This window comes from Pelodiscus sinensis, chromosome 1, assembly GCF_052426305.1.
Source record: "Pelodiscus sinensis isolate ZL-2025 chromosome 1, ASM5242630v1, whole genome shotgun sequence".
Lineage (NCBI taxonomy): Eukaryota > Metazoa > Chordata > Testudines > Trionychidae > Pelodiscus > Pelodiscus sinensis.
Window position 1 is genome coordinate 79,545,712 of NC_143052.1, and position 27,417 is coordinate 79,573,128.

At 40.6% G+C, this 27,417-nt stretch overlaps 1 protein-coding gene across 10 annotated transcripts in view; it reads right to left on the reverse strand.

The window, feature by feature from the left end:
- POC1B (POC1 centriolar protein B) overlaps positions 1–27,417 on the reverse strand; it is a 105,365-nt gene that overhangs the window by 44,500 nt on the left and 33,448 nt on the right. For 7 of the 10 annotated variants that reach the window (XR_016350194.1, XM_075932946.2, XM_075932910.2 and 4 more), the window contains 3 exons: positions 24,137–24,253; positions 22,929–23,081; positions 11,833–11,919 (listed from right to left, as the gene is read on the reverse strand). Coding sequence is in view for 8 of the 10 variants with exons in the window: in XM_075932946.2 (XP_075789061.2) it covers positions 11,833–11,919; positions 22,929–23,081; positions 24,137–24,253 (357 nt within the window). In the remaining 2 variants the exon portion in view is untranslated. Of the gene's footprint in view, positions 1–11,832; positions 11,920–19,804; positions 19,872–22,928; positions 23,082–24,136; positions 24,254–27,417 lie in introns of those variants that run through there. The other 3 variants (XR_016350196.1, XM_075932964.2, XM_075932902.2) reach the window with 3 other exon arrangements.

Here is a 27,417-nt window from a genome sequence, read left to right on the forward strand (position 1 = left end):
TTTAGCAGTCTTAACTGCAGAGTCAATATTGTATACAATTAACAAAATCATCATGCTTTTGATAAGGGCAGCAAACGAGTATTGCAGGCAGCATTGCTCGTTCAGACTTCACACTGCTCTGCTTCCTTCAAATCCTGTTTACATGAGCAAGGTCAACAGATGGAACATTAAAAAGCCTTCACAGTAATTTCCTGCTGCTGTCAGAACAGCTAGTGAGACATCAACTTGCTCTTTTACCTCAGGGTTTATTATGAGACCTCAGGTTAACAGTGCATTAGTATACACACTTAATTGAAAAAATACATCCCCAACATAAAAGCAAAAATCAAAGGGTGGGGCAGAAACAAAACCCCAGTCCTATAGGGAGAAAATGTCCTTTCCAGTCCTTTTTTTACTTTTTGGTAACTCAGGAACACAAAGACAATATTAAGCTGTCTATAGTACAGTAGGGATGGGAGAGAGAAAAGGCAAGTATTATACTGAATGGGGCTTCAACAACATAGAAGCGAGAAAGCCACCTTAATCAAGTACAGGCAGTCCCCGGGTAACATGGATCCGACTTACATCGGATCCCTACTTACAAACGGGGTGAGGCAACCCCGCACTAGCTGCTTCCCCCCAGCAGACCAGGGAGACACGAAGCTAGCATCCCTCCCCCCCAGCAGACCAGGGAGACGCGGAGCGGCTTTTCTCAGCAGACACCTCAGCTTGAGAATAAAGGACTGAGGGAAGTGAGGTGTGGAAGAATAAAACTGAGCTCTGGAGAAATGTTTGGCTAGAGTTTCCCCCTACAATATGTACCAGTTCCGACTTACATACAAATTCAACTTAAGAACAAACCTACAGTCCCTATCTTGTACGTAACCCAGGGACTGCCTGTATCACCTTTATTATAAAAATAAACTAAACAATCTGAAAAAACCAACAAATGTTCTGGTAGCACTTTAAAGACTAACAAAACATGTAGATGGTATCATGAGCTTTTGTGGGCACAGAGTGGGCTGTGCCTAAGAAAGCTCATGATACCATCTATATGTTTTGTTAGTCTATAAAGTGCTACCAGACCATTTGATTTTTGTTTTTTTTTCCTGTAACAGGCTAACTCAGCTACCCCCTGAAGTTCCTAAACAATCTGAGATTCTCACACACATTGAAGAACTGTAATCTGTGAATCTATATCTTGCCAATGAAGAACATTATTAACCTAAAGAGCAGTATGTTTTTAATGAGCAATGCGTACTACTCATTGTAAATTTAGCATATTAATTACAAGTTACTGGGATTATCTGAGGGGCACAATAGTTGAATTACTTTTTTCAAATTGATTCTGAAGTAGAGATGTGAATGTTTAACTGGTAAGCCTAACCCTTAACATGTGAAGCATACCAGTTAAAATTAACTGGTGGGAGTTGGAGCAGCTCCCCGCCTGTGGCGGAAGGGTGGTGGGGAACTCGGAGAAGTAGCCTCTTCAGCCAGGCTGGAGCAATCCTCTCCATACGGCTTTAAATAAGATGCTTAACCAGTTAACCAATTAAATGGGATTTTATATCCCTCTTCTGAAGATGGGACAAAATTTAGTTTTTAACTTTTACAACTTCATAAATTGTGTTCATTCAAGGAGGTTTTCCCAGTTCTCTGCTCATATAAGTAGTTGAGAAGTGACTCTGAGCTGATTTTGCAATGTTGTCTAGTAACTAGGATACCTTGTTGCCACAACATTTACTTAAATATTCTCTTTGTTTTCACAAGTGAACTCTTTCCCCCTAGAACTGGGACTAGAGCTGTGGGTTTGACCCGGGCCCTGCTATGTCCCCCAAATGTTCCTTTGTACTTCCTCCTACACGTTGAAGACAACTATAGTATTTATTGGCTAGAATAGGACTGCAGGGAGAAATATTCAGAAGTGCAGCCTTTTCTAGCTAACAATGATGCAAATTCTAGTTGTCCTATTATTATTGTATGAACAAAAACAAAACAAAGAAAAATTAACACACAGCCACATCTAGGGATTGCTTTTCTTCCTCATTTTACTGAAACATAAAAATCTAACAATCAATAGTCTATAGCAGTGTTTCTTAAACTTTTTAAGACAGAGGAACACCAAACAATTTTTTTTTAATGAGAAACACCAAGGATTTTTTGTTGGAAAAAAAAAAAAAAGCGCCATGGAAAAGTTATTGAGCAAATAAATAAATAACTAAGGTTGCTTGCTCCTTTAAGGGTGGCCATTTTGAACTCAGTCGGAGGTGTGCCACGGAACACAGTTTAAGAAATATCGGTCTACAGCGCCCCAGAACTATTTCAATATATAATTCATTAATTCCCAATGCTTTCATAATTAAAAGGAAGAAAGACACTCCATATTAAGGTTAATGAGACCTCTCATTAGAAGCCTAATTCTGTTCCTTTATCTGAAATACACAAAAAAGTCATACCACTGTCAAAGATGATCTGATAGATGTTGGTTCAATGTAGAATTTTTCTACTAAGTTTAAAGTGAATTGGACAAGGGATTCATAAGATATAATACCAAAAATAGGTGTTCAAAGTTTTAAAAATTAACATTTTTGACCCTTCGTAGCAATACCCACCCCCAAATAGACAAACATTTTTCCTGGGAGGTTGGTGTGCTATAGCTTACAAGATCCCTATATTGGAGTCTTAAGGCAAGGGATATAAAAGGCCCTCAAAGCAGCAATGGAGAAGGCTCACAGGGGGGATGGGTTTGTGAGAACTCCCCAAAATTAAAACCTACAGTTTATAAGGATTTTTCAAGGGGTTAATGCACTCAAGGTCTAGAGAAGATAAGCTCCTTTCCTAAAGATCTTAGGAGTCTGTATTCACAAGTTTTGCCCTCCAGTAGACCTCACAAATCCACAAGGTAGATGTGGGAATACCCAGTCTTCACCTTAAAAGTTTGTTATTAATATTACCATGGCACCAAGGAGCCCTAGTCATGGACTACTTTGCTAAATACTGTACAAACAGAACAAAAAAAATTCTTCCTCAGAGAGTACAATCTACGGATAAGAAAGGAAACAATAGGTGGATACAGGGATGGGGAAACATAAGTGAACAATGAGATAGTGGAGATCAACATAATAGGCAGTAGTCTCAACACACCAGGAGTCTGACCATTGTCAAGTTGCTTGGAGGCATCACAGCAAAGGAGAATTTCAAGGATGGCTTTGGAATAACAAGGGTTCTTTGTAGAACTGCTCAAAATGTGAGAGGCATCATAAAAAGAAAGTATGAATGTTTATGAAGAATGAATAAGTGGGAAACAGAGGCTAGTATCATGGGCTGGTTAGAAGCAGGAGTTGACCTCGCATTAATGAATGAGATTGGGCACAAGTGAGATCAAGTGTTGGGTAGGGATGTGAAGGACTAGTCAACTATCTCATAAGCAAATGCTGACAGAAGGCAGCAAGGGGGGAGGGAAGGAAGAAGACGGGTACTTCAAAGCGGCAGCACCGCCTGAAGCCTGAGCCAGACCCCAGGCTCCACACGGATCTGTCACTTTGAAATGTTGCGGGGACCCCAGCATCAGGCTGCACACAGCATTTCAAAGCATCAGCGCAGCATGGAGCACAGGATCACCTGGGAACTCCCCAGCTGACCCTGGGCTCTGTGCTGTGCTGCCACTTTAAAATGCCGCTACGGTGTTTCAAAGCAATAGTACTGTGTGGAGCCTGGGGTCAGCGGGGGAGTCCCCAGCTGACCCTGGGCTCCACGCACTGCTTTTGTCTTTGAACTGTAACAACAGTAAAATGCATAGACTATTTGATTAGTCAATTACCTGATACTTAGCATCCCTAGTGTTGGGATGAGGTGGAGTGACAGTAGAGAAGTAGGAAAGAGTTGTATGAGGAGATAGAGAAAATGGAAGGTCACATATTTTGTCAAATTGTCTCTTAGAAGAAAAATCAGTAAGATCCTGTGAAAAAGAAAGAAGTGGAGGGTTTGGGAAATGATTCAAAAGTGGCAAAAAGATAGCTTGGATTGAAAATGTGGAATGAGGAATACAATTACACTGGAGTAGAGCTGTTCAACTAGGAAGATAGCAGAACTGTGAGTAGAGAATTAATTTGTAATGGAGGAATCCAGCTTGATCACAGAATTTCCACTATAAACACTCCACAAGGAAAGGAGAAAGCAGATGGGAGTAAGCCAGGCAAATGGTAGGCAGGCTGGAGCCTGTGAAGGGAGACTGTGGTTAAAGAGTCAAGGATGAAGGAGAGTGAAGCATGGAGAGAATGAATTGTATCAGTTGAAAAACTTAAAAAACAACAAATGGTCTGGTAGCACTTTATAGACTAACAAAACATGTAGACGGTATCATGAGCTTTTGTGGGCACAGCCCACTTCTTCAGATGACCAGAGTGTTGGAAGAAAGAGAGAAGGTTGAAAGCAGGTAAGAAGTGCAATGCGAATGGACTGAAAGGCTGACGGATACGGCAGTTCTGTTGAATGGGAAAATTGAACCAGAGATGCATGTCAAATGACGAGGTGAACGTAAGGGAACTTGCAAACTAAAAGGTTGAATGGGTCATCAACACAGAAGGTAAAGTCACTGAGGACATGTGAGAGGAGAAAAAGACAATGAGTCAGGAATCAAAATCAGAGAGGAAGGCTCATGGGGAGGACTTTGGTAGGTGGCAGAGGACAGAAGCCTGAAGAGGGAGAGGAGACATGACAGTTGCTGGTTTGTTCAGAAGGACTGATAAGGGGGATGGGTTGGAATTAGGAAGAAAGGGAGAGGAGAAGTCCAAACCCCTTTACCTGCCATGCACTGATCCTGGGCTTGAGCTGCAAGAGGAGAGGCCTCTGCAAGGCAGGAAAGCTGTAAAGGAAGTGTCAGATGGAGAGAGCAAGCTATTTGGAAGCCAGGTGCTGGAGGGAGCATTTTGTTTTATTTTTAAGATATAGAGGAGGTATCCCAGAGACAGAGAAGGGTAGGGTGTGAGATTAGGAATGATGGCATCAGAGGTCTGAGTAGGTGAGGGGGAGATAATCAGTAGGTGGGGCAAATATCATTATAGGTGAGGGGGAAGTGGAGGGTATAGATTTGTGATCTGGATTTGAGGTGGGGAAAGAAGGTGCATGGAACAATAATTTTGAAATTCAGAGATAGGGAAAAAGGGAAAAGCACACGCTATAACGCAGAAGTAGGGTGTGGTGAAAGTCACGGCTGAGTGGCAGATTGATAATATTACCAAGAAACTACATAACATAAGAACATAAGAACGGCCGTACTGGGTCAGACCAAAGGTCCATCTAGCCCAGTATCCTGTCTACCGACAGTGGCCAGCACCTGGTGCCCCAGAGAGGGTGGACCGAAGACAATGATCAAGCAATTTGTCTCCTGCCATCCCTCTCCAGCCTCTGACAAACAGAGGCCAGGGACACCATTTCTATCCCCTGGCTAATAGCCTTTTATGGACCTAACCTCCATGAATTTATCCAGCTTCTCTTTAAACTCTATTATAGTCCTAGCCTTCACAGCCTCCTCTGGCAAGGAGTTCCACAGGTTGACAACACGCTGTGTGAAGAACTTTCTTTTATTAGTTTTAAACCTGCTACCCATTAATTTCATTTGGTGTCCTCTAGTTCTTCTATTATGGGAACTAATAAATAACTTTTCTTTATTGGCCCTCTCCACACCACTCATGATTTTATAGACCTCTATCATATCCCCCCTCAGTCTCCTCTTTTCTAAACTGAAAAGTCCCAGTTGCTTTAACCTCTCCTCATATGGGACCCGTTCCAAACCCCTAATCATTTTAGTTGCCCTTTTCTGAACCCTTCCAAGGCCAAAATATCTTTTTTGAGGTGAGGAGACCACATCTGTACACAGTATTCAAGACGTGGGCGTACCATAATTATGCAGGGGCAGTAAGACATTCTGGGTCTTATTTTCTATCCCTTTCCTAATAATTCCTAGCATCCTATTTGCCTTTTTGACCGCCGCTGCACTCTGTGTGGAAGTTTTCAGAGAACTGTCCACGATAACTCCAAGATCTCTTTCCTGATTTGTCGTAGCCAAATTAGCCCTCATCATACTGTACATATAGTTGGGGTTATTTTTCCCGATGTGCATTACTTTACACTTATCCACGTTAAATTTCATTTGCCATTTTGTTGCCCAATCACTCAGTTTGGTGAGATCTTCTTGGAGTCCCTTACAGTCTGCTTCTGTCTTGACTATCCTAAACAGTTTGGTATCATCTGCAAACTTTACTACCTCACTGCTTACCCCTTTCTCCAGATCATTTATGCATAAGTTGAAAAGGATTTGTCCCAGGACTCACCCTTGGGGTACACCACTAGTTACCCCTCTCCATTCTGAAAATTTACCATTTATTCCTACCCTTTGTTTCCTGTCTTTTAACCAGTTCTCAATCCAAGAAAGGACATTCCGTCTTATCCCATGGCCATGTAATTTACACAAGAGCCTTTGGTGAGGGACCTTGTCAAAGGCTTTCTGAAAATCCAAGTATACTATATCTACTGGATCCCCCTTGTCCGCATGTTTGTTAACCCCTTCAAAGAACTCTAACAGATTAGTAAGACAGGATTTCCCTTTACAGAAACCATGTTGATTTTTTCCCAACAAATTATGTTCTTCTACATGCTTCACAATTTTATTCTTTACTATTGTTTCGACTAATTTGCCCGGCACTGAAGTTAGACTTACCGGTCTGTAATTGCCAGGATCGCCTCTACAGCCCTTTTTAAATATTGGTGTCACGTTGGCTACCTTCCAGTCATTAGGTACGGAAGCCGATTTAAAGGATAGGTTACAAACCACAGATAATAGCTCAGCAATTTCCCATTTGAGTTCTTTTAGAACCCTTGGATGAATGCCATCCGGTCCCGGAGATTTGTTAACATTAAGTTTTTCTATTTGTTCCAAAACCTCCTCTAATGACACTTCAATCCGGGACAGTTCCTCAGATTCATCACCCACAAAGGACGGTGCAGATTCGGGAATCTCCCCAACGTCCTCAGCCGTGAAGACTAAAGCAAAGAAATCATTTAGTTTCTCCGCAATGTCTTTATCGTCCTTGATTGCTCCTTTTATAGCTCGATCATCTAGGGGACCCACAGGCTTTTTAGCAGGCTAATGTACTTCTAATGTACTTAAACATTTTGTTATTTCTTTTTGAGTTTTTGGCTAGCTGTTCCTCAAAATCTTTTTTTGCTTTTCTTATTACATGTTTACACTTGATTTGACAGTGTTTATGTTCCTTTCTATTTATCTCACTAGGATTGGACTTCCACTTCTTAAAAGATACCTTTTTGTCCCTCACTGCTTCTTTTACATGGTGGTTAAGCCACGGTGACTCTTTTTTAGGTCTCTTGCTATGTTTTTTAATTTGGGGTATACATTTAAGTTGGGCCTCTATTATGGTGTCTTTAAAAAGTTTCCATGCAGCTTGCAGGGATTTGGCTCTAGTCACTGTGCATTTTAATTTCTGTTTAACTAACCACCTCATTTTTGCGTAATTCCCCTTTTTGAAATTAAATGCCAGGGTGCTGGACTGCTGAGGTGTTCTTCCCACCACAGGAATGTTGAATGTTATTATATTATGGTCACTATTCCCAAGCGGTCCTGTAACAGTTATATCCTGGACCTGATCCTGCACTCCACTCAGGACTAAATCGAGAATTGCCTCTCCCCTTGTGGGTTCCTGCACTAGCTGCTCCAAGAAGCAGTCATTTAAGCCATTGAGAAATTTTATCTCTGCTTCTCTTCCTGAGGTGACATGTATCCAGTCAATATGGTGGTAATAAAAATCCCCCATTATTATAGAGTTCTCTATTTTGGTAGCCTCTCTAATCTCCCTCAGCATTTCTATGTCAGTATCGCTGTCCTGGTCAGGTGGTCGGTAATATATCCCTACTGCTAATTTCTTATTATTGGAGCATGGAATTTCTATCCATAGCGATTCTATGGAACATGTTGATTCACTTAATATTTTTATTTCATTTGATTCTACATTATCTTTCACACTTGGTACATCACACTCAATCACACTTGGTACATTATTGGCAGAGTCATGTAGATGAGTTTTGTTGTTACATCTCTTAATAAAAATGACAAAAGGCTATAAAGAGGAAGGGATGCTGTCAGCAATCAAAGGGATGCTACCAGGAATAGCTCAACTCTCCATTTTGGTATGCAACTCCACAAGATGCATTCTGGACACAAATGCTTCATAAATCAGTCATATGTCAGTTAAAAAAACGTATTAAGTTAACCTGATCAAAAGAAATGCTTTGGGGATTTCTATATAATTCTTTGTTATCAATACTTAGTGCACTTGAATTGTGCAATCAGTATTAAGATTCAGGTACAACAAACTTCAAAAATTATAGGGTAGCCAGAAAATTTTCTGACTGTTGAGTGACTCCCACTCTGTCCAAACTATAATATTAGAGAGCAATACTGGGTCAGACCAATGGTTCACCTACCCCAGTATCCTTTTCAACAGTGGCCAATGCCAGATGCTTCAGAAGGAGTGAACAGAACAGGCAATCACTGAGTGATCCACTCCTAACTTTTGGCAGTCAGAGGATTAGGACAGTTAGAAGATCCAGTTGCATCTCTGATCATCTTGCCTAATGGTCATTGCTGAACCCATCCTCCATGATGTTATCTAATTCCTTTTTGAACCTAGTTATATTTTGGTCTTCACAACATCCTGCCAATGAGTTCCACAGGTTGACTGTGCATTGTATGAAGAAGTATTTAATTTTGTTTGTTTTAAACCTACTACTTACTAATTTCATTGAGTGATTCCTGGTTCTTACATTATGGGAAGGGGTAAATAACACTCCCCTATTCGCTTTCTCCATACCATGATTTTATAGATTGCTATCAGATTTCCCCTTCCCCCCTTAGTTGTCTCTTTTCAAAGTGGAACAATCAGTCTTTTTAATTTGTCTTCATATAGAAGCTGTTCCAAATCCCTACTCATTTTTGTTGCCCTTCTCTGTACCTTGTCCAATTCTAATATATTTTTTGAGATGAGGCAACCAGAACTGCACACAGTATTCAAGCAGTGGGTGTACTGTGGATTTCTATAGTGGCATTACCATATTTACTGAATTATCCCTTTCCTAATGGTTCCTAACATTCTCTTAGTTTTCTTGATTGTTGCTACACACTGAGTAGATGTTTTCAGAGAACTATCAGCAATGAGTCCAAGAAATAAGAATAGTTATACTGTGTCAGACCAAAGGTCCATCTAGTCCAGTATCCGGTCTTCCAGTCATGGCCATGGCAGATGACCCAGAAGGAATGAACTGAACAGGTAATCATCAAGTGATCCATCCGCTGTGACCCATTCCCAGCAAAGAGATGTTAGGGACAACATCCCTGCCCATCCTCATTAATAGCCATTAATGGACATATCCTCCAAGATCTCTTTCTTGAGTGGTAACAGCTAATTTAGACCTCATCATTTTGTATGTATAGTTGGGTTACAATTTCCCCGTGTTTATTACTTTGGACCTGTGGGCATTGAATTTCCTCTGCCATTTTGTTGTCCAGTCATCCAGTCTTGTAAGATCTCTTTGGCTATGTCTAGACTGCAGGCTTCTTTCGAAAGAGGCTCCTTCGAAAGCATCTTTCGAAAGAGCCTCTTTCAAAAGAGAGCGTCTAGACTGCACGGAGAAATTTCGAAAAAGCGGCTTGCTTTTTCGAAAGAAAGCATCCAGTGAGTCTGGATGCTCTCTTTCGAAGACGCCCTATTTACATTGAAGAACGCCTTCTTTCGAAAGAGGAACTTTCGAAAGAAGGCGTTCTTCCTCGTAAATTGAGGTTTACCGCCATCGAAAGAAAAGCCGCGTTCTTTCGAATTAATTTCGAAAGAACGCGGCTTGAGTCTGGACGCAGGGAAAGTATTTTCGAAAAAAAGACTACTTTTTTCGAAAAAAACCCCTGAGTCTGGACACAGCCTTTGTAACTATTCACAGTCTATTTTGGACTTAAACAATTTTGAGTAATTTTGTATCATTTACAAATGTTACCACCTCACCCACTGTTTACCCTTTTTTTAATAGATCATTTATGAATGCGCTATAGGTTGGACCACCCTGGTCCAGCACCAAGTGGTCCCAGATGAGGGAATCTCCTGGACCAGGGAAGGTCCCCTGTCACTGGCCCTTCAGCTCGCCTTTCCTCCCTGCCGCTGGCTCCTTTGGCCCTGGCCAGGCCACCTGCTGACCAGACCAGCCCTGGCCCCACTCCAGACCAGTAGCCAGCTGGGTGGTCAAGGCTGCAGCCCTGGTGCTGGGCGGCATATGGCCCGGATCAGACTGCTGTGGCACCAACCCTGTTGTCAGGTAGCATATGGCCCTGGTTGGGCTCCTGGGCTGTCGCAGCTCCCCCCCACCCCCCACCCTGCAGCCCTGGCTGTTGCTGCCCTACCACCACCACTGCCCATGCTCCCAGGTTGCTGCCACCCTGGCTTCTGGGCTGCCACCACCTTGCTGCCATCCGAGTTCCACTGCCACCGCTTGGGCTCCTCACTAGTGGTCCCACTGATTAGTTGGCAGGTTTCCTACCTATGATGCGCTTATCTATCTATCTTTCACTACAGTTTCACTCTGGTACCTATAACTTTTAACTTTCACTTAACTAGCTACCTCATGTTTGTGCAATTATACCCAGTAATGTGAGTGGATTATTTTGACCCCAGACAGGTTGGAGAGTTAAGTATTCTTAGTGACACTGAACACACAAAATTGCTAATGAGATCGAAGCATCTGAATTATAACAGCCCTTGTCCAATATTACGTGAGGTTTTCGGTTTTGCTGGGTAGGAAAGAGGGTTAAACAACTCTTAAACCTATATAGAATATTTCATCTAAAGATCTTAAAGCACTTTTAAAACATTAAAGAACTCTTAACACATACTAATTTATAGAGGGGACAGAGGAATCAAGTGATCATACAAAATATGAGAGAAGACCGTGAGCAAAACACACAGCTGTTGCACAGTCCTGTGCTTTCACCATAAAATCATCCATCCACTCTAGCTATGAAACCTAGTTATGGTGACTACCATTGCCTTAGACAGCACACTCTTTATAAGTCCTGTCATCTAATAATTAAATTCAGTGGAACAATTTCAGAGCTAATAATTCAGGGGGGAGGCAGAGGAAGGGAGGAAACATTCTCATCCTAGAAAAGGATTTCTCATTTTAACTTAATTCTAGAACAGTACATCCTTTATTATCCAACAGCGAGTGTGCATTTTTAATCCTCCTACGAAAGCACCATTTAAATATTGCCTTTCTTTCCACCCACACAACACTGTTACATGAAAATGAACACTAAAAAGGAGCTAATCCTATCATTCCTTCTTAGAATGAACTGCGCTAGCTGGCACCATAAAAGGAGAAAAATCAAATCATATCATTATTGGCACTCTATCAATAAGAGGAGTGTTCAATGTTTGCCAGTACTTGTCTATTTATTTGCAACTTAAGTTAGCAAAATCAAATATGTCATAACAAATATTTACATAGAAATGATACTATGTGATTTTCAGCAATTAATTATGAGCTTCTCTTCAGTACTATAAAAATTAAATCTCTTACACAAAGTGAAAACTTCACTCTTGCACCATCTTCTGGTTAACACTCTGAGTTGTGGAACAAAATTTGAACATGGAGGATAAGAAGTTAAGACTCTCTGAATACTAAGACTATTTTTTGGACTCAGCTGACATTTTACCAATTTAGAGAAAGCTCACGTTGCCTTAAACTATTCTTTAAACTACGTTTTGTCCTTCCAACCACACTCCCCGGAAAACTTACCAGAGAACTGAAATGCATGGAGGAACTGATATCTGTGATAGGTGGGTCAAGCGTCTGTGTATCTGTCACATCAAAGCTAGGATCTATCTGTTAAAAACAAATTTTGCTGTCAGTATTCTATATCAATAGAAAATGGAAAAAAAAAAGACAAAGATCATATGCTAGATGAGGGCCTCTCTATCAACACAGCTACTGAGAAGGGTAATACATTCATAAAAGAAACTGCTTTGTTTGAAGTCTTTCTTTGTAACCATAAACATAATAATGAATACTCCAGTGGTACTTTAGAGACTAACAAAAATATATGTAGTATCATGAGCTTTCATGAGCAAACCCCACTTTTTCAGATCCAAAGAAGTGGGTTTTGCCCACGAAAGAGCATGATACTACATATATTTTTGTCAGTCTCTAAGGTGCCCCTGGACTACTCATTTTTAAAGTTGCAGACTAACACAGCTATCCCTCTGAGATTCAATCATAATGTATTGGTAACCAAACAGTAAAGAAACTAACCACTTACTTTAGTATAGACCATATCAAATTACTCTATAATCCCTGCTTTTGTTATACACCCCAAATACTCCCCCCAAAATAATTGATTCAGAAGTTCTTATCTTATTCTCAGTAAAAAGAGCTAGGCATCAAGAAGTGAAATTTTATGATAGAAATATGAAAATGTAGGAATAGAAGTAGGACTATAAAATTGAGTTAATCAGGGCAGGTAATAATACTGCTGATACCCAAAATTTAAACCAGCTGTGATCTCCAATAGAATCACTTCATGCCTGCTAAAAAAAATTCATTTCAGTTAGCTTTTTTCCAAGCTTCCAAATATAGACTCTGTATCTTGTCTGGTGTGATCTGAAGCCCAAAATAAAAGGGCAGTATGTAATTTTTGTAATCCAATCTTTGGAAATTTCCTAGTAAAATTTCTGCTATGATTTCATCTTTTTTTTTCCTTTCTCTGAAAATATGATTGCACATAGCTAGACTAGGAATACAGTCTTCAAAAAACAGCCAAGTGATTTAGAAGCCTAAGCTCTACTTTCAAAAGAACTCTAAGTCTCATTTGCAAAGCACGTCTGTTTATCAAGCTGTGGGACAACAGTGGTTTCTGTGGTAGGTCAAGTGTCCGAATGGAAGTCACAATGTCTGAAAAATATGCAAAAACTGATTCATGGTGAGATACGATATGAAAGTGATTGACCATGAAAAGCTGCATTCTGCTCAAAATACATTATACACTAGACTAGAAGATTTACCCAGCATTGTTCGTGTCCTTAACTAATTAATTAGTTAGTGAATTAATTAATTAAGTTTTGGTTTTTGAAAAATAAAATGAAAATGTATATGCTTCATTTAAATCATTGTTCTAGAGTAGGGCTTGGGATGAAGGGTTCAGTATGTAGACTGCTCCAGGGAGAGAGGACTATCCAAGCCCTCTCTCATCACAGTAGCCTGGGGCGAGGTGAGAAGCATCTCTCCAGGGCAGCTCATCTACCCCCTGTGCTCCCCAGCTAGAGTGAGGAATACAGCAAACTATGCACTTTCTCCTTGCTCGCTGACAAAGGGGAACAGCCAGCAATGTTCCCATCTGAACTTGGGGATAGGGTTGCCAAATGGTTTCAACAAAAATACCGGACACACTTGACATTACATCATAACCTACATTACATCTTATTTAGAAAATACAGGACATTTATATTTTCTCAATTTGTTTTCCGAACAGAAAACTCAAATACTGGACTGTCCGGTTCAAAACTGGACCCCTAGCATCCCTACTTGGGGGTTGGAAATTTCAGTCCCCCACCCTTGCCCTCAATAAAACGAACCTGTGGGTGGCAGGCTTGGGGCTGGAGCAGTTGCGGACAGGGGGCGAAGGGGGCGCTCCCAGCCAGCCTCTTTCACCTGCCTGCTAATTCTGTCTCTTTCCTGTAAGGTTTTATGAGATCTACACACCACAGAATATCAGAAATCCATGCTGCCAAGCTCCTAAACCATTTGGTATTGTTGGTTCTAGGAGTTTGGAACAGAAGTTAAAAATGCTTGATTTGTACCTTTTGACATGGTTATGAAAATCTCCCTTAACTAAAAAGGAAGAGGCAAGAGAAACATTTAAATATAATATAAATTAATGTAAATATAATATAAAAATCTCTCATGTCTATCAAGTTTTTATGTTACTGCTGATTACATAGTATCTGATCAACTTGCATGTAAAATAAACATCATAGTTTATAGTGGACTTCATAAAGTGAATTTGTTTCTAAATAAAAATTAGTTGAGGTAGATTGGCACAGGCTGGCTGGCCTCTGAAGGGGCTCTGGACATAGCCTTGCCCAAGACAGATCAGTCACTATCCCGGGTGACAGGGATAGATGGCCCTGTTTAATTATTAGACCCAGTTGGGAAGGGAGCATGGGATGCCTGTGAAGAGCTGGGAGAGCTCAGCCTGGAGAAGGGAGCTGCAGAAAGGCAAATGGTGCCTCTGGCAGGCCCTGGAGGAGAAGGATAACTCCCACACAGACAGCCTGGAGAGAATAAATAAAGGAAGACTCTCACAGGGAAAAATCCCAGAGAGTCTGAGCTCTATAGCGAATGCAGAAACAGTGAAAGCTGAACCCCCATAGTGAAGAACCCTTATGTCAATGTTGTCCTGGGGATTACTAAGTTTGTTACTAGCCCAAGGTGGTGCAAAGAGGGGTAACTGTCTGGGACTTTCTGGATTCAGGGGGCAAATGAGTGTCATCAGCATACTATTGACAGCAGAGTCCATGGCTTCTCACTACCTTTTGCATTGATTTCATGTAGATATTGAAAAGAAAAGATAATATGGATCTCCATGTGCCACCTTTGGAGGGGAAGAGCCATCATCAAACAGAGCTCTGCTGGTGAGGAACAACTGGAGCCAATAAATAGCGAGCCCTTTACTCCTACTATGTCATGCAGCTGTGTTGTCAGACTATTCCAAAGTATACTGAACACTTTGGAAATTTATCACCTATGCATCAATGACTCATGAGCATCAACCTCAGAAAATATAAAACTAAATATCTGCTTATCTTGTGTATTATAGTCTTTTCCTTAAAGTCTCTTCTTAAAATCCAGTTTATAAAAGCTTGCCTATAAATCATAGGTTTAATTAAATCTAAACCACCACCAGAACAAACATCATTCCATGTAACTAAATAATCTCTGTGTTCTCACCTACTCTTTCTCCACCCTTTCCCTCTGTTTTCGCTGCTTGTTACCCTTTTGTTTATTTTGGCTTCAGTCACACAAGCTGCTTCATGTTGACGGATCCTAACACACATGAGGAGGCCCAGTGAAGGCTGCACATAGGAGGCAAGCTGCCTGCCTACATAAAGCAGCTTGCAGATCCAGATCTTATTTTACTTTTTTCTGGTTAGGGGATCTATCTTATTTCTGTGAAGTGCTATGCTTTCACTGAGAAGAACTCTATGTTTGGATATCATTTCCTTCACTTTATTATCTGAGCATCAAATCCTCTGGTATGTTTTTCAGTTCAGTTCTAACATGTTTGATCCAAATATATTCTTCCAGTCCAAATATTTGGACTGGATAAAAAGTAGAAGTGTGTACTATAGGACTAAAGAATAATAAATGCAAGCCAAATGTGAGAAATAAGGTACATCTAGAAACAAAGTATCTAACACGCAATGTATATAGCTGTGGTATAGAACATAGAACTTACTGTACAACACAACTGAGATGAACTTATTAACTTAATCAAAGAAATGTATCAAATATTGAGGGAAATAGTAGTAGAAATTTCTCTGAAATTACCCTACTGTAGAAGAGATCCTATTATAACTTAAAGCAAGGTCAGAGTTTCGTTGTGCCAGGACAATGGGATGTGCCTGGAATTCGATTATTTCTCAAAAAATGGAAAGGGAAGGGTTTGGAAAGAGGCAGTTATACTATAGAATGACCATGGGGAGGGGGGAGTAAGAGGCCAGAGATGGGGATTGGGGCAACTATAACCCCACTGGGCCAGCAAGGGTGGAAAAAGGAACAGTTATCTACGAGAGAGAGTGAAAGAAAGAGAGAGAGAGTTTGTGTGTGTGTCCCTGTCCATCTGTCCGTCTCAGCTAGGGGACACGCATCCATTCCCCAGCTGTGCCCATTGTAGTTGCAGTGGCCATAAACATGCGCTTCTCACCTAGCCTCACACTGTGGCGAGAGAAGAATGGGGTTGGTCTCTCTCCCTGGGGCATGGTGCATATTTAACTCTTCATCCCCAGCCTCAGAACAATGATTTAAATGAAGAAAAACAAAATTTGAGTTAAAAACCCAAGCAATGCCAGATAAATCTTCTAATGTTATAATACTAAACATGTTCATTAGTCTACTCTAAAAATTTCTAAAGGAATATTAACTCTAACCTATGTAATACATTCAAAGCTCTCTCAGCAGTTTCTTATTTAAGGGAATTTATTGTTCTTAGCAGCGTATAAATTAATGCAATAACTAAAGAAAATGAAGTACACAGAGATTAGGTCATTTGCTCCAGCTCACAGAGAAAATATATGGCAGAAAAATTACTAGAATTAAGGTCTACTGTCTCCAAGTCCCATGCTTTAACTACATAACTGTTGTCCTACTGACCTCCATTAACTGTCTTGAAGAGATTAAATATAAAAAATATAGTTACATGCTATTGTTTTATAATGACTTTAATCTGAAAATTTGATTTTGTGCTGGGTTGAAGTTTCAAGGTAAAATAAACTAAGAAAATATTCTCTGATTTGTACTGCCACCTAGTGTGGACTGGTAGACTGTTCCATTTAAGAAAAATGCAGATTTAATATTACTCTAGATAGAAGCTTAAATGTGCAACTGGATAAATATTCAAATTCATAATACAAACATTATACACTTAAATATATCAGAATATTATATTCAGGTTTGAACATCTTTTTAAAGTAAAGTACTAGCTCAAGCTTCTATCCATTTAAAGACCTTGACTATATACCACAAATTAAATTAAAGCAGAAACAGAAAGTTCAAAAGAATGCACAGTTCTTAGTATCTCACAGAGGGGTGCGCATAACTTAGTACATTACACAACTGTGCTACTGAACAATTAAACCTAAAGCAAGCCTTGTAATCTCCAGATAAATAATACACAACTTAAATTTTCATAGAAAAATCAATTAAAAACATATGGCATGAAAGCCAAGAAGTTGCTTATGTACAGAATATGGTCTTCCCTTTAAACATTTACATGTAAATCTAAGCCTGTTTTGTACGGTGTGGATTTTAATCTAGTTTTTTTACTCAGTGTTTTCCTCTATAACTCAAAATTATCATCTAATTATTATATCAGTTACTAGATATATATAGCAGTTGATCTAGTTACTCTCATTTCCCTATGTATTACTGTGATGGGGTGTGGGACATGGCAGCTGCAGCACCTCCCAAACCCTGCACTCGCCAGCGGCCGGAGGACGTGCTTGCCGGCAAAAGCACGGCTTCCCGGCGGCCACGCGAGGCATGCTCTGATGTCGCCCCCGGAGTCAGAGGGGAGACACGGGCCAGTGCCGAAAGACAGGAACCTGGGGTGTGTGGGGGGCAGGGCGAGGACGTTGGATGCGGTGTGGCCTGGTGCGGGGAGGATAAAACGGGGCTGCGCCATGTAGAAGGGAGGGGCAAGCCAAGGAGCTCTGGACAAAGGCACTCCAGACCAAGGAGGAGACAGAGCTGGCCAAGGGAAGAGCCCCACTGGAATGCCGAGGCAGTGTGGAGGCCATGATGGAGGGAAGGAAGAGGCCCAGGACAGGGTAGAGGAGTCTGCAACTACCCGTGGGTTGGTGAGTTACGGGGCACTTCCCCACCAGCCGGGGAGGGAGTCTGCCTCTCTGCCCTTAGGGTCCTGAGTCGGGATCTGGAGTGAGGGAGGGCCCAGGTCCCCCTTACCCTCCGCCGGCGGAGGGTTGGGTCATTCGGAGGATCCATAGGACTGTGGTCAGGAATAGTGGACTCAAAAACTTAATCAGTGAGGCCCCAAGACCGGGGTAGACCTTAGAGGGTGGTGGTAGAGGGAAAGAGCACTGGGGGTCAGGGAGCATACAAGGGAAGGCACGAGCAACAGGGTCTCTCTCCCCCTTCCCCTCCGCCCCGATGATGATGTGGGTGTAAATCTGTGGGGAACATTCAGCGTGACCGGGAGCTCACATCGCAACCTGGGACACACGGCATAACAATTACATAGCACAAGGAGACCAAATTCCATGGCAAGAATGCTTAATTTCTATAGTAATGTTAATTTATTCTGCAGTCCAAACACTATTCTTTCCCATTCCATTATGCCTTGAAAAACATTCAACTACAATTTATGGTTTAAGATTTTCAGATGCAATATAAATCAATATTTTCAAATATGGTAATCCAATGCAAATCTGTGGGCTGAAGCTCCTAGGGAGCTGTCTTGGTGACCATTCTGAGCCCAGCCTTATCCCCATTTATGTCAAGGAGGAGAGTAGCTTGCAGCTGGGCTTCAGCAATTCACTTCTCTATTCATCCTGGCTAACATCCATTGATGGACTTAATCTCCATGATTTTATCTAATTCTTTTCTGAACCCTGTTAAAGTCCTGATCTTCACAACATCCTCTGGCAGGGAGCTCCACAGGTTGACTGTGCACTGCATGAAGAAAAACTTCCTTTTGTTTGTTTTCAACCTGCTACCTATTAATTTTATTTGGTGACCCCTAGATTCTTATGTTATGGAAACAAGATAATAACTTTTCCTCATTCACTTTTTCCACACCAGTCATGATTTTATAGAACTCTATCATATTCCCCCTTAGTCTCCTCTTTTCTAAGATATAAAATCACCTGGAATCCAATTAATTCCCCCCACACACGCAGAAGATGGGGAACAAGAGGAAGCACATTTCTTATTAGTACTGCTGTATTGCAACTTGCCTACCTATGGGGCAGGGGAGGTAACAATAAGACAGTATTCACAAGAAAAAAGTGTGGAATGGAGTGAGGGGGTGCTCATGGATCGCAGGATTGGAATGGATGTGGGGAAGCTACTGGTGATGCAGGAGTCAGGGCAGGGGTTTGGGTTGTACAGGCTGCAAGACTTGGGGCAATGGGCTAGGAGGTGTGGGGGGCTCAGGGTGGAGGGTACAGAAGTCAAGGCAGGGGTGGGATGGCTCAGGGAAAGGGTGTGGAAGTGCAGGAGTTAGAGCAGGAGTTTTGTGGGATGTCAGGGGGCTCAGAGGAGTGGGATGTGTGCGGTGGAAACTTGAGCCTGGAAGTGCAGTTGCCACACTGCCCAGCTAGCAGATCCCCAGGGATGGCTGGGGCGCAGTAACAATGCTGTCCAGCCTCCGGATTCCTAGGGCTGGTCGCCGGATCCTGGATGTACCATGGCCATGCAGCCCAGGTTGCCAGCAACATTCAGCGCCCCAGCTCCAGCCGCCCAGTCTGAAACCAGTACATCACACTGAAGTGTACCACCTTAATTTTACCTTTTTCTGTACTGCACTATTACAGCTCTGCCACCTGAACCAAGCTTACCTTGGCCAGTTATGGGTCTTTTATCACATTGTAGCCATTTTTAAAAGTCTTATAAGGCGTGTGTATATTTTAAATGTATGTTTACTTTTGAGAACTGCAGACTACTTGGAGCTCTGGTTACTCCTAATCTCAAACATTGGACTGATCATTGCAAATTACGTTAATTTATTGAACTGTAAAGTTTTATAAGCTATGAAAGATGGAATTTGGTGCCACGCATTCAGAAACATAATGGGGCTGAATTTTAAACAGGACTGGATAAATTCCTCACTAGTTGTGATCATATATTATTATACTGACTACCAGTTAAGCTTAAAAAGTAGAGTGATCATCTGGAAGATTCAGAAGGATACCATGACTACTGCCATCACAGTACAAAACACTACACAATCATCAAGGTGCAGTTTGGATGTACTCACACCTTCCTTGGCAGGGACGGATGAGAGTTTTGCGGGGCCCAGGGCAGCACAATTTTGCAGGGCCCCCCTTTGGAGACAAAATAGAAAAAAGGCGTCAAATGCGTCAAATTGAAGGCTATTTTTCATATTAAATGTGAATTGGGTAAATTTGATAGAAACTTAATTTAGTTGGATAATTTTTATTTTAATTATATTGATATTCATTCTTAAACACAATTCTGCATTAATAATTAAACATTTTAATTTATATTTAAGTCTACTATAGCTGTTTAGCTCTTTTGGCAGCACATTCGTCAATGATGTCAGTAAAGTCCATTTCTTTACACAGGTCGTTTTCAATTGATATAATCGAAAGACCTACAAAACGCTCCTGGCTCACAGTAGATTCTCTTTGGCTATCCATTGCTGGTATTTGCCAAGCAGCGTCGGGTGTTTCGCAGCAAGACAGCATTGGGACTTGTGGGGGCCAGGTGAGGTGTGGGTGTTGAGACTGGGAGGAGCAGGGGGCATGTGGGTGTTGAGGTTTGGGAGGCAGGCAGCGTTGGGTGTTGGGGAGAGGCAGCATGTGGCTGTTGGGACTTGGGGGGCCAGGCAGCATTAGGTGCTGGGATTTGGGGGGCAGGCAGCGTGTGGCAACGTGGAGGATGGCGTACAGATGAGCCATAGAGAGGACCAGTTGGCAGGGGTGTCTGACCATTTCAGCCTCTTGAACAGCTCGTGGCTGGGCGGGGGCAGCTGACAACTCCCCTTGCTCCCAGGGATGTGTGTGTGGGGGGGGGGGGGGCTGTCTGTGGAGCTGGGTCGTGCTGCGCCCACGAGTGAGGGGAGGTGGGGACTGGCAGGAGGAGATGGAATCTCCCTGGCGGGCGGGTCGCTCTGCCCCCAGGCGCCGAGGGAAAGAGGTCTGGGCTTCCCTCTCTCTCTGGGCGGGGCAGGAGGGTGGAGCAGCGGGATACCTGGGCACCATGGCCAGGCGTTGCCTTTCACCTCCATGGCAACGAGCTAACGGAGCCGCTCGTGGACCCGCAAGTCAGCGGCGGAGGCAGCTTCAGCAGGTGAGGGCAGCAGCGGCAGATACACGGCAGGGCGAGCGGGGCTGGCGTGGGGCCTATTGAAGCACGAGGCCTGGGGCAGCCGCCCCGCTCGCCCTGCCCTATATCCACTGCTATTCCTTGGAAGCTTCCGGTTTCAGTCACTCTCAGAGGTAGAATACCGCAAGAGATGGCTCAATTATAGAAGCCCCTAAGTTTCATAAGTTATGCAACAAATTATTTTACGAACATGTTGTCCAATTTCAGTATTCTTTGATTCCCACATACACAATCCTGAAGTTTTAGGGTATATTTACACTAAAGTGACTGCATCAGCACAGCTATGTCACTGCAGCTATAGTTCAGACACTTTCTACATTGACAGAAGAGGGTTTTCTGTTTATGTAGGTAATCCACCCCTTTGAAGGGAGATATCTGTGTCAACGGAAGGATTCTACCATCTAAATGTATTTACAGTGTGAAATTTTTCACAACCCTCAGTGCTGTAATTAGATCCACCTAATTTTTAAGTGTAGTCCAGGTTTAATGTTCATATTTTTTCTAAGGCTATTTAAATAATTTTCATTCCTGCTATAGAGGTGTCTAATCTCTTTCTTGACACATTTTGTAGTAATACATTCAACCTTTCATCGATATTGCTAGATTGCATTTCTATCTCCGCAAAGGCTTGAAAGGTCATGTATTCTTTTATTACTGCCATTTAAAATGAATTAGTCTATTTGTGATGTTTGCCCTTAATGCTTGTATACATTCTATTGAATACAAAATATAGTCCCTGGGGCCTTTAAATATGGTACAATGTCCAGCATCACTTGTTTTATTTAAATAGATCTTAGCCTCAGATTTAGTTATGGATAAACTTCCCCACCTGCATTCTCTACAAAAGATATCATTTGTTGTTTGTCAAAGCTAAGCAGCTCTGCCTTTTTTTTACTTGCACACTGGAGACATAAGTTACTCAAAAGGACTAAGTATTATAACCAGATTGTCTTAAAGGGGAAATACTCCACATACCCCCCGTTTGTTTTTGAGGAGAGTAAAAATGAAGAACGAACAGAGGAAAAGCATAGTTATAATCGGAAATGTGATACTACATGGCATAAAGAGACAGGCAATGATGTATCATCCAGGTCAAGTTTACTTAGTTTAACAGACTTTCTCTGAGCCATGAAAACTGAGGATGAGATATGAAAGTCAATTTATGTTATTTCTAGTGCATGAGCAATGAAACCTACCCAACTGAGGTGCTTACATCTTAATTGTACCTGCAATATAATACTCCTCACTTGGAGGCAAGGCTTACTGGTCAGGCATGCTCAGAAAAGGACAGTGTTTCTTTCATACCTTCAGCTTAGTTTACAAGGCTTAATATTCTTTTAAATAACCAAATTCACATATAATTCACTCTTTCATTATTATCTATTGATGACACAGTAACATTTTTTTAAAATTTTGTTGAAGTATAAGACATTAAAATGGAAGACTGAAATTACAGAACCAACAACAAATAGCCCAAAGTTACTATTTGTCATCTACATATTATCACTAAGTTTGTCACATTTTTATTTGTGCTACCAGGCTGAAATCACTCCTTTTTAATATGACAATATTTTATAGCTGGCATAAATATAAACACTAGGGTCAACAAAGTGAAGTACCACAAACTTTCAAGAATAGTTAGTGCAAATGAGAAATGCCAAGGCACAGCATCCTGCACAAAGCTTGTATCCAAAATATAGACCCAAATCATCTTCACTGTGATGAAGAAATATGCAGCAGGAGGAAAAAGTAGATCAAACCACACTTGATAATTTAGGTTTAATTAAGGAGAGGGAAAAATTTCTGAATTACAATAATCATAAATGTAAATAACTTTTAGAAAGTCCAATACAATATTTCAATAGACTGTATTTATTTCTAAAAAACTTAATATTCTTTGAAATATAAAAAAAATATAGTTACTCATAATAATGGCAAGTATTTGCTTGGCTGGTGCCACACGGATATTATTTTGACAGCCAATGTTAGAGAGAGAAACTGTAAATATTAGTGTGTGTAATCATGGAACTTACCTCAATTGACTCAGATTTCCTATCATGGGGATGAGGTGACCTTGGATAAATATCAAGAAGATGAGGTGGGTCATCTGTATGTATTCTTCTACTATGTTGTTTAAGAACTTCCTTATAGTTAAATGCATCAAAATTGGTCTTCCACAGTAATACCTGAAAAACAACAATCAGCCTTTATACAATTGTTTATTTACTAAGGAAAATAACTATTTGCAAGAAAAACTACAAGAACTTGGTTTTCAAAAACAGCTGGTGCAAATGTACTGCTCTCCAGAACTGCAATACAATAATGATGTACAATTTCCATGAAGAACCTCTACAGTATCATTTTAAAGGCAAAACACTATTTAAAATAATAGAGATTCAATGCCATAGATTTTACTTTCAGCTTATTACAATATCCAAAATATAACTGTTCCGTGATATTTTCATTTCAGTTATTCATAAGATAGGGGTACCAATAAAAGTAACTAAATATCAAAGCTCAAAAATACAAGCACTTCAAAATTTGTATCAGGAAAAACCTACTAAGACTTAGAAATATACAAATAAAAGGACTTTGAATTGAAATCTAAACACAGGTTGAAACTCTCTTAACCAGCAACATGCATGGTCCAGCATGGATGTTGCAGGACCAGAGAGCCCTAGCGGAGGGGGCCAGTGGCATGGATCCCAGAGGGACCAGCAGGGCAGTGGACTGCCCACAGCGAGCTGATGGAAGGGTCGCCCAGCACATGGCAGTGGGGCTCCCCAGCGGGACAGGGTGCTGCAGCATGTTGCTTCTCATCAGGTTCCAGAGCCCCAGCACAGCACATGCAGCTGCCCTGCCAGTCCTGGAGTCACGGCTGCGATGGCTGCCAAATAGGGTCGGCAGGGCAGCAGGGTGTGGAGACCCAGCCAACAGGTCAGCAGGCGGGCCAGAGGGGCTGGTGGCAGGGGTCTAGAAACGACCTCTCCATATTCAGAAAAATCCCTCATCCAGGACTGGTCAGGTCCTGAGGGTGCCAGACCAGGGAGGTCCAAGGATTTGTCTGCTGCCAGTCCCTTACCCCAATTCTAATAGATTAAAGGTAAATCAGGGTAACACACATATATTGAACTAGACAATGAAGGACTGTTAAATAAAATTAAGAAATTTAATATAGATATATTTTAATAATGTACACTTATGAATAATGAATTATAGATAAGCTAACACCCAGAACAACCTCTTGCCTATCTTTAATGTGGTCTTGCCAAATCCTTGATATAAAATTGCTGAATTCTTTGAGAATATTATTTGCTGTCATGATATTCGTGTTGGAAGATGCAAGGAAGAAGTATACCTACATGTAATGATAACTTAAAAAAAAATTCTAAGACGACACAGAAACACTGTGACACGAAACAACATGATCCAAACCTGCAAAACTAGCAGGTAAAATGCAGAAGCATACTCATGTGTAATATACAGATATATAAAATTAAACTGGTGATGAGGTAAAAGCCAACTCGATATAATGAAATAATCTGAAATATAGAAAGGTACATTTCTGACTTAGCTGTTAATATTGCCTGGCATAAATATATGTTCAGACACTATAGATGACAATTTTGTCTGAAACTGTATAGATAAAAAAGGAAAAATTGATTAAGCCTAAACCAGGTGGACTTGTGACTCAGTATCTCCACTTAGGTCCCATCAATGCTAGAAGGGACTATTGTATAACATAAATCAGGAAAGTCCTACCGTTTAATTCCTGTTTGAACTAGAGCGTATCTTCTAGAAAAAACATCCAATCTTGATTTAAAAATTGACAGCAATGGAAAATCCATAACAATCTTTACTAAACTGTTGCAGCAGTTTATTCCATCACAATTAACATTTTTTCACTTTATTTTTAGTGTAAATTTTGCCTAGCTTCAAATTCCAAGCATTTGAATCTTGTTATATGTATCTCTGCTATACTGAAGAGCCCTCTATTATCAAATTTCCATTCCCCACGTAAGTACTTATACACTATGCCCAAATCACGTCAACCTTCTTTTTGACAAACCAAACAAACTGAGCATAAGCGTTTTCATATAGACTCCTTCAGTAAGTAGATGGCTCTTCTCTGAGCTCTCGATTTTTCACCATCCTTATTGAATTTTGGACACTAGAACTGGACACTATCTTCTACCAATGGTCCCACCCAAGCCAAACAGAAAGGAAATAGAGCCTCTCTGGTCCTTTTCAATATTCCCCATATTCTTGTATCTAAGAATTGTGTTAGACCTTTTCGACACAGCATTATACTATGAGCCCATATTCATCTGATTATCCACTAATAATCCAAAGTCCTTTTCAGAATCACTGCTTTTCAGGAGTAGAGTCCCTGTAAGTGTGAGCTACATTCTTTGTTTTTATGTGTGACCTTACATTTGGCCATAATGAAATGCATTTTTTACTGTGTTCAGCTCATCACACAATCCAGATCACACTGTATAAGTGACCTGCCTCTTCATTATTTACTGTTCCCCTACACTTTATATCATCTGTAAATTTTATTAGTAGGATTATATTACAGATCTATTAAAAAATTAAATAGCTTAGAGACAAGAATCAATCCCTAAAAATATCCACTAGAAACACAGCTCAGTGATGATTCCCCATTTACAGTTATATTTTGAGAGCCATCAGTTACCAGTTTTTAATCCATTTACTATGGGCCACATCAATTTTATCTTGTTTTTGCTTTTTAATCAAAATGTCACACAGTACCAAATGACATGCCTGTTTCCTTTTAATTTCTGTAGTGGAAGGACACCATATAGGCCTATTTTGGTCCTGAGTGAGATATTGTTTTAAGATGGGTTTGAATATTGGTATGGCCCAAAGCATTTGAGCAAAAAGAATGAGATTATGAGAAGGCAAGATTGTTTGTATAAAACATGTAGTGACCCTTGAAATACTAGTGTTATAGTATTTCAGATTTAGGCTGACGTAAGAGAAATAAAGAAAGCATGTTCAATTGGATGTCAGATGCAGGCACAAAATTCCTGCTTTAGGTCCAATAACCAGCATTTACAATACTTGTTTATTATAAGTATATAAAAGCAGGGTTCTTTAGGAATGAATGTCTTCATGAGAGCTTCTCCTTTACCCCTTTGGAGTCACACCATTATGGACAGGTATCACCCAGGGTATGATCCTATGTAAATATTTTGGACAATGCTTGAAACTGAATTGTTAGTAGGATACAGAGTGTAACAGTACGTCTACACAGTAGTGCATACCTTGAAATAGGCTATGCAACTTGAGCTATGCAAATTGCGTAGCTTATTTCAAAATTTGGCACTGTCTACACAGCATTCCAGTTTGAACAAAAATTGACAATTATGTAGCCTCTCTCCAAATTAAGAAAGACTGATATAGGGAAAGCAGATTATAACGCCCTGTTTGTGTGTTCACTTTATAGCTGCCTGCCTATCTACTCAAAAGTTATTTACTGCAGCAATGACAAAGAATACTAGGGCAACAGTACTTAAAATGTTTGCGAGGAGGAAACTACGGTATCTGTGCTTATAGCAAGTAAAGAAAAAAAGTGTTGATGGAAATTCAGTAATATTAACTGAATATTAACCTGGCTACTCCTTGGATTGGGAGCTTTCACAGAACATGCCCTTGTCAGAGACAGGTAGGGTACAGAGAATGCACTCATTACTTATTAATTCTTGTAAGAAAGACCAATGTAGAACCATATCCTTCACAGAACACAACTTATTCCTTTTAATAAGAAACACACTCCTGATAATTTTAGTTTGTGCATTATAATTATCTTACAATAAGACTTTAAATATTGTTTTGCCTCTTTAAATGCAAATACATTTTTAATAATTTTTCAGACCTGAAGTCTCACTCATTTCTTAAGTGCAGCAAAATGTAAGGTATAGGCTACTTCACTTTTTTTTAAGTTAACATTGTTATTTTTAAGCATTCATACTTGTACTGTAATAACTGAATATTTTTGTCATTGAATAAATGCTCCAAATGCTATAGATTTAAAAAGTTTCTAGTCCTTCTGGCTGTGAAACACTAATAGCTCCAAGAGATGCAAAGTGCCCCATTCATTTTCTTGAGAAGTATGGATAAACAAAACATTGTGTTCCTTGACAGCTAAGTTCATGAGAATGTTTTGCCTTTTGAATACTATCAAGCTTACCATCATAGTTTCACTATCTGTTGCAGGGTTTAGTGGATTTTTTCACCTCAAAATGACACATAGTAAAGTGAAAGGCATTCGTAAGATTTCCTTCTTTTATCCTCAAATATTTTAGTTTTTGCATCTAGCTTCATTTTCATAATTCATTCATTTATTGACCCTGTGTCTTTTTGCAAAATCTTTTACATCTCAAGTTTTAATCTTTTTTGCTAGCAAACTCCTCCAGCATCAACATCCTTGCTCCAGTGTGCATTGATTTCTCTCCAATATCTGCCAAGTCTTTTGATTGCTTGTTGTAGATTCAC